This window comes from Triticum urartu, chromosome 3A (genome assembly GCF_056163025.1).
Source record: "Triticum urartu cultivar PI428250 chromosome 3A, HENAU_Tu73, whole genome shotgun sequence".
Lineage (NCBI taxonomy): Eukaryota > Viridiplantae > Streptophyta > Magnoliopsida > Poales > Poaceae > Triticum > Triticum urartu.
The window spans coordinates 656,239,529-656,252,275 of NC_141875.1; the positions used below are offsets into that span (position 1 = coordinate 656,239,529).

A 12,747-nucleotide genomic window follows, 5' to 3' on the forward strand; every position below is an offset into this window, starting at 1 on the left:
GCCGATGAATGGGGGAATCGGTCATGCTTCTGTTAGCTATTTGGTCGGTTATCCTCAAACATCATATACTACACCTCATCAGATTAATTGTTCAGTGGTGTATGAAACTAAAAATATTCATGACTTGGCTCACCTTCACGGTCATGGCCGAGTGAATGGAGATTCTATAGGAGCATGTGTGCCTAATATTGCAGGAGATGAGGTGGCTCTGGCTGCATTAAAAATTTTAGCCCAAAATAAGAAGATTAGTGCTATTTGCCTTGAGCAACACGACAAGGGATTGGTTCCTGATTATGAGGCAATAAGAGCTAGGGTTTTGAAAGAAGACCAAGTGTTGCTGATTGATCAAATTGTTGAGAGAAAATATTCAACAACGATGCACATGCCTTCACCTATCATTGCAACATGTTATACACCCCCTATACAAGCGCAAAATTTTGCCAACATCAATTCATTGCCGAAAGATCCTAAAAGTATTGGGGGGCAAGCCGATCCAAGCAGGGTTGAGTTTAAAGAAAAATATCTGGCCCAAGTGGACAAGATCAAGCCAAAGCTCACAGGGAATAGAGTCAACGAATTTACTACACCTACCCTTGAGGAATTACCAGCAGAATATCGACAGGCCTACGAAGCACTCAAGAAGAAGCGTGGAGAGGGATATTTGCAAGAATACGTCAAGTGCCTTCCTCCATGTAGCAACCATGTTGGCCCTTCTACACTGTTGAGGCAAGATAAAAAAGAAGCTTTGCGAGCAAACCAGCAAAAAAGGATTCACTCGGCTAATATAGTGGATTCGGTTGAAACCGGATTGAGCAACGGGATGTTTAAGGCCGAGTGCGTTGCATCGTGCCAGCCGAGTGCATCGTTCCAGATGAGTGCATCACCAGCTAAAGCCGAGTGCATCAAGCCAACTATTGCCTCGTGTACCAAAATAGAAGATGCAAGCTTGGCTGAGCAAAGGAACGACAAACGTAACAAATTGGTTGTGCTCGATTTTTCTGGATGTAAGGGAGCTTACATGCTACCTTATGAGTTTCGTGCTAAAGATATTGATGAGCATCAAGAACAAAGTAATATGGTTGAACACAGTTCAGTTAACGATGAACACCAATCGAACCAATCAATCTATTACAATTTTGTGTTCATCTATATTTATCCCCTACCCTTGCATCTTTCTTTCTCGTTATTCATTCGTTCTTCGCGTTGGAGGGCAGTGATCCACGAGGCTCTAGGGGCGACCGAATCGACCTAGGGCAGCCCATAGCCGCCGGACTCCCTAACGGGGTCCCTCCCGGGCGTGTGGGGTTTCGGGTCTTCAAAAGCGCCCGCTGACTGTCTTGCGTATCATGCTGTCGGTCGGGTCTCCTTCGACGTGAGCTGCGGTGCATCACCCCCGACGTCGAGGGTACACGTGACGTGTTCGTGCGTCAACAGGAAGTTGATACGTCCATTTTGCATCATGCTTTTATATCGATAATTATTGTATTATGGGCTGTTATTACACATTATGTCACAATACTTATGCCTATTCTCTCTTATTTTTACAAGGTTTACACGAAGAGGGAGAATGCCGGCCGCTGGAATTTTGGGCTGGAAAAGGTGCAAGTATTAGAGACCTATCCTGCACAACTTCAAAAGTCCTAAAACTCCACGAAAGTCAGTTTTGGAATATATAAAAAATATTGGGCGAAGAAAGCACCAGAGGGGGGCCATCCACCGTCCACGAGTGTGGGGGCGCGCCATACCCCCTGGGCGCGCCCCCTATCTCGTGGGCCCCCTGGCAGGCCTCCGGTGCCCATCTTTTGCTATATGAAGTCTTTCACCCTGGAAAAAATCATCAGCAAGCTTTCAGGACGAAACACCGCCGCCATGAGGCGAAACCTTGGCGGGACCAATCTAGGGCTCCAGCAGAGCTGTTCTGTCAGGAAAGCATCCCTCCGGGAGGGGGAAATCATCACCATCGATCCTCTCATCAGGAGGGGATCAATCTCCATCAACATCTTCACCAGCACCATCTCCTCTCAAACCCTAGTTCATCTCTTGTATCCAATCTCTATCCCAAAACCTCAGATTGGTACCTGTGGGTTGCTAGTAGTGTTGATTACTCCTTGTAGTTGATGCTAGTTGGTTTATTCGATGGAAGATCATATATTCAGATCCTTTATGCATATTAATACCCCTCTAATTATGAACATGAATCTTATTTGTGAGTAGTTACATTTTTTCCTGAGGACATGGGAGAAGTCTTGCTATAAGTAGTCATGTGAATTTGGTATTCGTTCGATATTTTGATGAGATGTATGTTGTCTCTCCTCTAGTGGTGTCATGTGAACATTGACTACATGACACTTCAGCATTATTTGGGCCTAGGGGAAGGCATTGGGAAGTAATAAGTAGATGATGGGTTGCTAGAGTGACAGAAGCTTAAACCCTAGTTTATGCGTTGCTTCGTAAGGGGCTGATTTGGATCCATATGCTTCATGCTATGGTTAGGTTTACCTTAATACTTCTTTTGTACTTGCGGATGCTTGCAAGAGGGGTTAATCATAAGCGCGATGCTTGTCCAAGGAAGGGATGTACCCAAGCACCGGTCCACCCACATATCAAATTATCAAAGTACCGAACGCGAATCATATGAGCGTGGTGAAAACTAGATTGACGATAATTCCCATGTGTCCTCGGGAGCATTTTCCTTTATATAAGAGTTTTTCCAGGCTTGTCCTTTGCTACAAAATGTATTGAGACACCTTGCTGCACCTTGTTTACTTTTGTTACTTGTTACCCGGTACAAATTACCTTATCACAAAACTATCTATTACTGATAATTTCAGTGCTTGCAGAGAATACCTTACTGAAAACCGCTTGTCATTTCCTTCTGCTCCTCGTTGGGTTCGACACTCTTACTTATCGAAAGGACTACTATAGATCCCGTATACTTGTGGGTCACCAGAGCATACCACATCACCTTGGCAGGAACCCTCTTCCTGGGGCGCTTGCCGTCAACATCACCAGGGTCATCTCCTTTGATCTTATACCGCAATGCACCGCATACCGGGCCTCCGTTCAAATCGTCGTACACACCGCGGTAGAGGATGCAGTCATTAGGGCATGCATGTATCTTCTGCACCTCCAATCCTAGGGGGCATACAACCTTCTTTGCTGCGTACGTATTGTCGGGTAATTCGTTATCCTTTGGAAGCTTCTTCTTCAATATTTTCAGTAGATTCTCAAATCCTTTGTCAGGTACACCATTCTCTGCCTTCCACTGCAGCAATTCCAGTACGGTACCGAGCTTTGATTTGCCATCTTCGCAATTGGGGTACAACCCTTTTTTGTGATCCTCTAACATGTGATTGAACTTCAGCTTCTCCTTTTCACTTTCGCACTGTCTCTTTGCATCAACAATGACACGGCGGAGATCATCATTGGGCACATCGTCTAGTTCCTCTTGATCTTCAGCTTCCCCCATTGTAGCATCACCGTATTCAGGGGGCACATAGTTGTCATCATCCTCTTATTTTTCGTTGTCTTCCATCATAACCCCTCTTTCTCCGTGCTTAGTCCAAACATTATAGTGTGGCACAAAACCCTTATAAAGCAGGTGGGTGTGAAGGGTTTTCGAGTCAGAGTAAGACCTTGTATTCCCACAACTAGGGCATGGACAACACATAAAACCATTCTGCTTGTTTGCCTCAGCCACTGCGAGAAAATTATGCACGCCCTCAATGTACTCGGAGGTGCGTCTGTTACCGTACATCTATTGCCGGTTCATCTGCGTGCATTATATATAATTAAGTGTGTCAAAAACCATTACAGAACATCAAGAATAGATAAGTGACCAAATTAATAGAAGTTCATCATCACATTAAAACAAAAGTACATACATAGTTCTCATTGAACAACATATAGCTCTCTAGAGCATCTAATTAAACCATACGTTGAAACTATCTAAAACATTTCAATGCAACAACAAATGCGATCATAATCACAACCAAGGTAACAATTGATCCAACGGCATAATGATACCAAGCCTCGGTATGAATGGCATATTTTCTAATCTTTCTAATCTTCAAGTGCATTGCATCCATCTTGATCCTGTGATCATCGACGACATCCGCAACATGCAACTCCAATATCATCTTCTCCTCCTCATTTTTTTTATTTTTCCTTCAAGTAATTGTTTTCTTCTTCAACTAAATTTAATCTCTCGACAATAGGGTCGGTTGGAATTTCTAGTTCACATACCTCCTAGATAAAAAAATCTATGTCATGTTGGTCGGCATAATTGTCATAAACAATAAATGAACCAAATAGTTATAAAACATAATATATACCACATCTGAATCCGAATCATAGACAGGACGAGGGCCGACGGAGGCGGATACCAAAACCATCGCACTATATAATAACAAACAATAATAAAAGTAAGAAAATTACACAAGTATCTATCTAAATCATACAAGTAAGAACTTTTTTCTTTTAGAAAGAAGATAAGACCAAGAGGCTCACCACGGTGGTTCCGGCGACGAGATCGGCGCGAGCGATCGACGGCGGTGAGGATGGGGACGGGAAAGTATGGACCGCCAAACCTAGACAAATCTCGAGGAAAATGGAGCTTGGACAAGGAGCTTCGAGAGGAGAAAGCTTAAGTATGGCTTGGGCATTTCATAGAACACCTCATGTGCATAGGAGGTGAGCTAGAGCACCACAAAGCTCTCCAACGACCGGTCAGAAAACAGAGCAGTGGAGTGATCTGCTCACGGGCGAGGGGTATATATAGGCATCTCATTGGTCCCGGTTCGTGGCTGGAACCGGGACTAAAGGACCCTCTTTGGTCCCGGTTCGTGGCTGGAACCGGGACTAAAGGACCCCCTTTGGTCTCGGTTGCAGCCATGAACGGGGACCAATGGTTGTGAGCCCGGAGCGAGGCCCATTGGCCCCGATTCGTGTTTGGAACCGAGACCAAAGGGTCCAGACGAACCGGGACCAATGCCCCACGAGGCCTGCCCGGCCCCCTAGCCTCACGAACCGGGACCGTTGCCCACATGGGGTCCCGGTTCGTGACTGAACCGTGACTAATGGGCTGGCCCGGCCTGGACCAAAACCCTGTTTTCTACTAGAGGATGATGACAGCGACAAATCCCTCTCTTCGGAGCCACGAACGGACTCCTGATTAGGGCTCTCGATGAAGAATAGGAAGTGGCGACGGCTTCATATCATAAAATGTGACGAAACTTAAGAGTGAATTTATAGCCTTGGAATTAGGCCAAGAGGGCGCTTAGGGGGCCCACATGGACACGTGGCATGGCCTAGGGGGTGGTCGCGCCACCTGTCCATGTGGCCACCCCTTGGCCCCTCTTCGTTAGTTTCTTGCTCTAGTATTTTTATTTATTCCAAAATCATTCTTCGCAAAGTTTCTTCCAATTACGAGAACTTTTTATTTTTGCATAAAAAACAACCCAAGGTAGTTCTGCTGAAAACAGCTCCAGCCCGGATTAGTTTCAATCAAATCATGCATATTAAGGGGCAAGACAAGAGCAAAACTGTTTGAAAAGTAGATACGATGGAGACACATCAATTGATACGTTCATTTTGCATCATGTTTTCCTACTATTATTTATTATTTTTGGATTGATATTTCACTTTATGATGCAATTCTAATGCCTTTTCTATCTTATTTGCAAGTTTTACATGAGGAGGGGGATTGCCGACAACTAGAATTCAGGACCTGAAAAAGGCTACATCAGAGATAACTATTATGCACAACTCCAAATGACCTGAAAATTTGTAGAGAATTATTTTGAAACATATAAAAAATACTGGAAGAAGAATTACCGAGGGGGCACCAGGGAGCGACGAGCTTAGGGGGTGCGCCCACCCCCTGGGCACGCCCTGTGAGCTCGTGGGCCCCCTGGCACATAATAATTCAAATTTTGCACTCGGCTATAATTTGTACACATATTGTGTAGTATGTGGGTGCTTACATTATAAAACAATGAATGAATTAACAACATTTCCCTTAAATAAGAAATAAAATGAAACAAAAATTAAAACAAAATCAAAAGAATGAAGTTTTTCTATGGAAGAATGGATTAGTGGCATTGGTATTGCCCTTTAAAAGAAAGGAAATTAAAAGAACCGATAATGAAAACAATGCACACAAATTATGCCGAAATTGCGCTTTTTTCATAATATGCAAGAATAAGTATATAATTGTGAAATTTTCGTGAAACTTTCTAAGGAGGCATGGATTAAGGGCATTGGTATTATCCTTAGAGAATATAGAAAAGAAATGAAAACTATAACAAAATCAAAATAATGAAGTTTTCTAAGAAATAATGAATTAGTGATATTAGTGTTATCCATCCAGATGTAAGAAAATGAAAAGAAAACAAATAAAAAAATTGGAAAATAGTTTTCACAAAAAATATGTTTTTTATAATATGCAGAAATAAACTTATAATAGTGAAATTTTCGCAATAAATAAGTTTCTTAAGAAGGAATTAGTTATTGGTGTTGCTTTTACTCTTAAAGAAGAAGAAAATCAAGTAAAACCAGAAACTAAATAAGAATATTTTTTTGAAGAAAATAGTAGCATTGGTATTGTCTATACATTTATACTCACCAACATCCAAAAATACTCATATAAAAATGACAAAAAGAAAGAAAACTAAAATCAGAAACACATACAAATGTCGAATATTAATGTGGACTATGTCTCATATCGGAGGTCCATCTTTGTCTCACAACGAACGCACACACAACACACACGCATGCATAAAAAGACTAACGCCCACAAAAATGAAAATAAAAGATGCAGCGTATACAGGCATGGCATCGCTTCATACAACGCGCCCAAAGCTAACCAACTGACAATCATCATCACACAATACACACATGCATGTTTGGAGGTAAAAAAACCCGACTAAACCAAAAGAAGAAACTGTTATATTATATATAGCTAAACTGATGAAAGAAACTAGACTTATAGCCAACCTTGCTATATAGCTGACTATAAATGATATGACAATATCATATGGCCAGCTGTTGACTATATTCTTAAGGGCATCTTCAATGCTGACCTGCAAACCGGACATTGCATCCGTCCGCGGATAGGGGGATCAATCCATGAATACGGATGCGGTAGACGGTCATCCAAAGCTATCCGCATACATTTCAAATCGGCTTTAAACAAACCAGACAAATTACATGCAACGCGGATGATTTTCATTCAAACTGGATGAAAACATTTATGTTTCAGGCATATTTTAACTAAACTATATCTGGCTACGGTAAACTACTCTACGTCGGCCGCGGCGGATCTCTACTTCCATGACATGTCTTCCCTATGTCCAGCGGCTTGCTCATCAAACTGTTGGGAACCTTTGAGGGATATGCTTCAGCGAGAGGGGAAGAATAGTCATTCTCCGCTTGCGTGAAGCACTGACCAAGGTTGATTTTTGGGTGGGGGAAGACGGTCGCCGTGGTCTACGCCCGCGCTCATCGGGCAAGACAGCGGCTATGTGATGGCGGTGGCCTTCGTGGGAACTAAACGGCGGTGGCCTCCCATGATCTACTTTTTTTCGCTGTCTGCGGTGGTCGTGGACGTGTAGGCCTCCATCGACATGGCTTCTTTCCCCACCTGCCCGACGCGTTGCCACCATTACTCGTGACGGATTTGACGGGAGACGATGTTGTCTAGCCTGGATGGGCGAGGATGGGTGGTGATGGCGATGGTGGTGGCGCCAGATCCAGAGGGTTTGTTGGCAAGCCAACCAGTATCAGCCTGGCTTGCCGGCAAACCCAGACAACTGCAATGTCGGAGAACTCATTCTTCTGTTCATTGGAGGCCATGACGAGTGTTGTACAACGAGGAGATAGAGAGATCAGACATAAGATGCAGTTCTTGCCCGGCGCCTAGACGCATTTATATAGCGGACAAATGCGAGGAGCCAGACGGAGAGGTGTTTAATGCGGGTCGGTACGATAACAACGTGTGGCGCTCGGAGTGCCGGAGTAGGTTCCTCGGCACACATGTAAGTTTAATGAAGGTAGGCGGGCGGGCGAGCGGATGTCGTTTTAATAGGGAGATAAGGCGTGCGTAGTCGGCGAGTAGCAAGCGGCGCTCTCAACCGGCGATCCGTTTCAATGCTGGCTCCAGTGAGCAGTCGTGTCCATTCTGGACCGACATGAATGTGGGCATTTTGGCTTTTTATGGGAAAACGCATGGATGCGTGAAATAATTTTTTGATGGGCTAGGTTAGTCACACACAGGGTGACAACGCTCCAGACACCGCAAAGTCTCAGCTTGTCTCTAATTTACGAGAATGCATCCGAACAATCAAAGGATCAATACAAAATCATGTTGGATGATAAAACATATCAAAATAGCGTGGTCTAAACGGTTGTGGGTGACCCTAATCATGTTCTTAGGGCATTTCTAGTCGCGCCCCAGGAAAACCTCCTCAGACGTTTTTTTTTGCGCTGGCGCTTAAAAAACGGTCCAGTCGCGTCCCCAAGAGACCGATTTTCGCCGGCCTGGGCCAAAAACAGCGGCGGCGGACCCAGGCTGAACCCGGCGCGCTGGGGGGCGCCCGGAGGCGCCGGGGCGAACTGTTTTGGCGCGAAAAAGCCGCGGGCCAGCCGCGTCAGGGACACGGCGGCTCGTCTTCCCCCCAACTACCTCGGTTCCCGCGGGGAATCACTGGCAAGGCTGTTGCCAGTCAGCCTTGCCATTGATTCCTCACGGGCGGCGCGTCTCGGGACGGCGCGCCGACGCCCCCCTCCCTCGCACGCGTACACACGGCGCAGAGCGGCTATAAAAGTCGGCGGTTCTCGCCGGTGCTCACATCAGACTCGCCCCTCGCCGCCGCCCAGCCCCTCTCTCTCCGTCGCCGTCTTCCTCTCCCGAGCGCCACCGGCAGCCCCTCTCTCTCCCTCTCTACCACCACCGAGCCCGTCGCCATGGCAGAGCGCTTCCCCGGAGACGAGGCGGCGGCGAACGGCTTCGGCCGGCGTTCGCTCCGCGAACAGGAGTCCTACCTCCTGTTCCAGGCGAACATCCCGGCGCCGCCGGACATGCGCGCCGGGCCGACGGGGTGGCGGCTCAGCGACGGGGGAGTTCCCGTTCCCCCGTTACCCGACGCCGTGGCGAAGCCCACGTACTTCGCCGAGGAGGTCGAGGTCGCGCGCACCTCCCTGACCGACGACGAGCGCTCCCTCCCCCAGTACGCCGCCGGCAATCACGCGGCTTGGGCGGCGTACTTCCAGCGCCGCCAGCAGCAGCGCCTGGCCTCCACCAATGACGCGCCGGTGGTCGGCGGCGTGAAGAACAGCGTGGGGCGCCACCTGTGGTGGGGCGTCCCGGGCTGCACGCTGGAGGGCGTGCTGACGCACCTCGACGGCGGCAACAACCCGCCGTTGACCTATCCTGCGACGGGGGCCGCCCCGTCGCAACTCCGACGCACATGGGCGCCAAGGAGGTTCGCCTCCTCCTCGTCTTCCTCCTCTCGCTCATCTTCCCACTCCTCCGGTTCTCCGGCGCTTCTCGGCGTCAAGGCCGAGCCCGCGGCGGAGACGCCAATCGATCGGCGCACTCGCAGCATCGGCATCGTCATCAACGAGGGCGGCCGGCGCGCCCCCTCCTCGTTGGCTCCTCCGCACTTCGTCAAGCCGAAGACGGAGCCGGGGCTGGCGCCGGTGGAGGCGGAGTTCGACGACGACGACGCGATCCTAGAATGGGCGCGCCAGGACTCCATTGCGATGGAGAAGGCGCGCCGGGAGAAGGAGAAGGAGCGCCAGCGCGCCGCCCTGCGCCGCTTCGAGGAGTGCCGACGCGGCCGCGTTGAAGACGGGGTCGTCGTCTTATGCGACAGCGACGACGACGACGACGCGCCGCCGCCAGTCCGCCATGGTGACGCCGGACAGGGGTCCAGTAGGGGCGCCCGCGTCAAGGAGGAGAAGGCCAACAACAACGATGGCGGCGACGGCGGCGACGACTTCAGCCCTTTTCTTTTTTAGATTAGGTTAGTGTAATGAAAATGCGCGAATTTCATCGAAATTTGCTATATATGGCCAAAATTTAACTATTTTTTATCATAACTTCGCTGAACAGTCTTTTTCTTTTTAATACGCGCCTGGAGGCGGTCCTGGGGGCCGACGGCTGAGAACCGACTCGCCCCAGAACTATTTTTTACGCCGGCTCACCCCAGGCGGCACTTTTAGACGCCTCTGATGGGCCAACGGCTGAAGATGCCTTTGGGAGAGTGGGACACAGCAGGTCTGTGACGTTCTTCCTGCGCCGGCCCCGGCCACTAACTGCCACGGAGCGCCCTACGTGCTCGCCGCAGCGAGCCGACGCGTGCCCCTGTACTCCGGCTGGACCAAACCCCAAAGCTGTATACGCGGCGGTCGATCCGCGCCCTCGCGAGCGTGCACAAGGCGCCGTACGCGGTGACAGGAGCAAAAAGGACAGCCTCCAGGAGCTCCGGCCAATGGCCCGTCGACACGGCGTTGCTGCTCTTCTGCCGGACCTGTGGTCGGCGGAGGGGCCAAGCATAAAACGCGGCGAAACGCCGAAGCCTGCCTCTCTAGTTGGAGGTAGCGGCCGGGAGGCAGCCAAATGGCGACGCTCGCCTCCACTCCCTTCGTTCGTCCAGGCGTCGCCGGCTATGTGGTAAGCAAAATATCTTCTCCTCCCTGCTGATGTGTTTCCTTCCTGTTTCTTTTTGTCACCTTCCTCCTCCCATGTCTGTTTGCTCTGCTGCTGCCTCGATGCGTTCTGTGTTCAACTTGCTTTGCATCGTTTGGAGAGATCGTGTTTCGTCCCATGGTCCGTCGTTCGTACGTGACTACATGGCCTCGCTGGTCTAGATGTCGGCCAGGTTTTTGCCAACAAAACTGAAGCCGGCTCTCTGCGTCGCGTGTACACGGATTACCCAACACAGATTTGGGTACATGGGCGTCCGATAGGTGGAGGCCCCGGGAGAGGCGCAGGGATGGGCGTCCGTCGTCGTCGGGCGAGCGCTGCCGGCTGGATGGCGGAGCAGACATTGTTGATGTAGTGCCGGCCGGCGCGCCAGTCAGAACCGGGCGCCATGCCAGGGTCGGCAGTGGTGTCCGGTCCGGCCGGCGCCGCACGCGCGTTCCAGCCGCCGAGCCGGACACCAATGCCTCGCCTAGCCTCCGTTCGTCCGTCCGCAGGCGGCAGGTCGCGGTGCATGATGCTTTGCTTGTCCACCAGGTGCGTCGTTTTCTACCGCTCCGAGATTCCTGCAAAACGTATGCATGCCAAAGCTGTTACCGCCCGTTTCTCCCATCCTCTAGACTTTTCCAGCCCGCTTTGACCCCCAGCACATCTCCAAGGGGCGCCCGGCCGCCCGGCCGCCGCCATGGCTCTGCAACGGACTGGCCGAAAAGGCGAGCCATTGACTGGCCCGAGGAGAGGATATGCCCGATATGGGGCGTAGCACAGTGATATTTTTTTCTTTTAGGCAATGACCGCGGGTGATATGACGTAGGCAGCGTGACGTCTCCGTCCGGAGAGAGGGTAGAAGTGGACGGACGACGCCTTCCCCCTTCCTGGTGTTTGTCCGAGCTGTGTACGCCGCCGCTAGCGCCGTGTGGCGGTGGCCCGCTCCGGCGAGCGCCGGCCAACGGCGGATCGATGGGTCGATTTATATTTAGTTGATTCAGACTGATTACATTCATCTCAGGCATGCATCCGCGGCTGGTGACCTCGTGTGCCGCCATTGCCGGAGGCTGGCTGGGCGTCCGCGGCGCCGGTGTTACATCTCAGGTGTGGTTTCTTCCTGCTGTCGTCCCGTACTCGTCCCTCGCTGTTCTAAATTTTCTTGAGGCTTGTGTTTGACATCTCTCGTCGGTGCTGTTTCCATCGCAGGGAAATGTGTGCATGCCAAGATTCCTGCGGTTCCGGACTGATTGGTGAGATTACAGTTATAAGGTGGGTCGATTAGCAAACTCTGCCTACTGAATGCCTGACTGGTTCAGGTCTTTGCTTGCTGTTTTCAACTATGTGCCATGTTCTTACTCCACCCCATGATGGCAACACAGCCAACTTATACCATCACAATATATTTCTATTTTCTCTCAAGATTTTTATTTAGGGCCACAGAATGAAAAATTATACTACTCTGAGAAAGATACGTATAAAAAAATCAGCAGCATGGGATGGAATGAAAAACCAGTCTTAGAGGTAGCATCTGCTCTCGTCAGGTTATATAAGGTGTGTCCACATAAACTGATTTCTCACTCAGCTGCGTATAATCTGTGTGGAGAAGACTGACAACAGACTGATAGGTTAATAAGAACATCAAATAACTTAACATGGACATTGCTGGTGTTAACCCACCACCCTTTTATTGAAATTTCCCTGCTGGACCTTACAAGCAGCAGCCTTCACAACTCTTTCATAACCAATAGCTGGGGAAGAGATTGGCATCAGCAGCAGAGCTTTCCTTGTACCAAATGCATGCACATCATATGGCTGCTCAAGTCCTTCCTTCCTTCTGTCCCCTAGGACGACCGGAGTTCTCGCCGCTTGCACTCGTTCCCGCACCGCTATTTCGTTGCGCCAACATCTGCACTCCAGTGGCAACAAAGCAAAGCTTGTAAATAAGTCTTTCCACATGGACTCAGATAATACAGCAATACCCCGTTTTAATTTACACGCGAAATAGCCTTGCAATAGTCTTTGTGTTGACTGAACTCTCATGCCAGGCTCTATTT

General features: G+C 49.3%; 2 protein-coding genes across 6 annotated transcripts in view; one reads left to right on the forward strand and one right to left on the reverse strand.

Annotated features, from left to right (window-relative positions):
- Window positions 1–10,279: 10,279 nt before the first annotated feature.
- The window catches only part of LOC125545788 (uncharacterized), a 39,337-nt gene continuing 36,869 nt past the window's right edge, over window positions 10,280–12,747 (forward strand). Inside the window, exons 1-3 of one of the 5 annotated variants that reach the window (XR_007300229.2) lie at window positions 10,280–10,675; window positions 11,715–11,797; window positions 11,900–11,962. Coding sequence is in view for 2 of the 5 variants with exons in the window: in XM_087513821.1 (XP_087369947.1) it covers window positions 10,494–10,675; window positions 11,715–11,797; window positions 11,920–11,962 (308 nt within the window). In the remaining 3 variants the exon portion in view is untranslated. The other 4 variants (XM_087513821.1, XR_015598833.1, XM_087513822.1 and 1 more) reach the window with 4 other exon arrangements.
- LOC125545787 (MADS-box transcription factor 51) overlaps window positions 12,191–12,747 on the reverse strand; it is a 30,665-nt gene continuing 30,108 nt past the window's right edge. Inside the window, exon 5 of the mRNA XM_048709822.2 lies at window positions 12,191–12,599. Coding sequence (XP_048565779.1) covers window positions 12,510–12,599 — 90 coding nt within the window. The 3' untranslated portion in view covers window positions 12,191–12,509. The remainder of the gene's footprint in view (window positions 12,600–12,747) is intronic.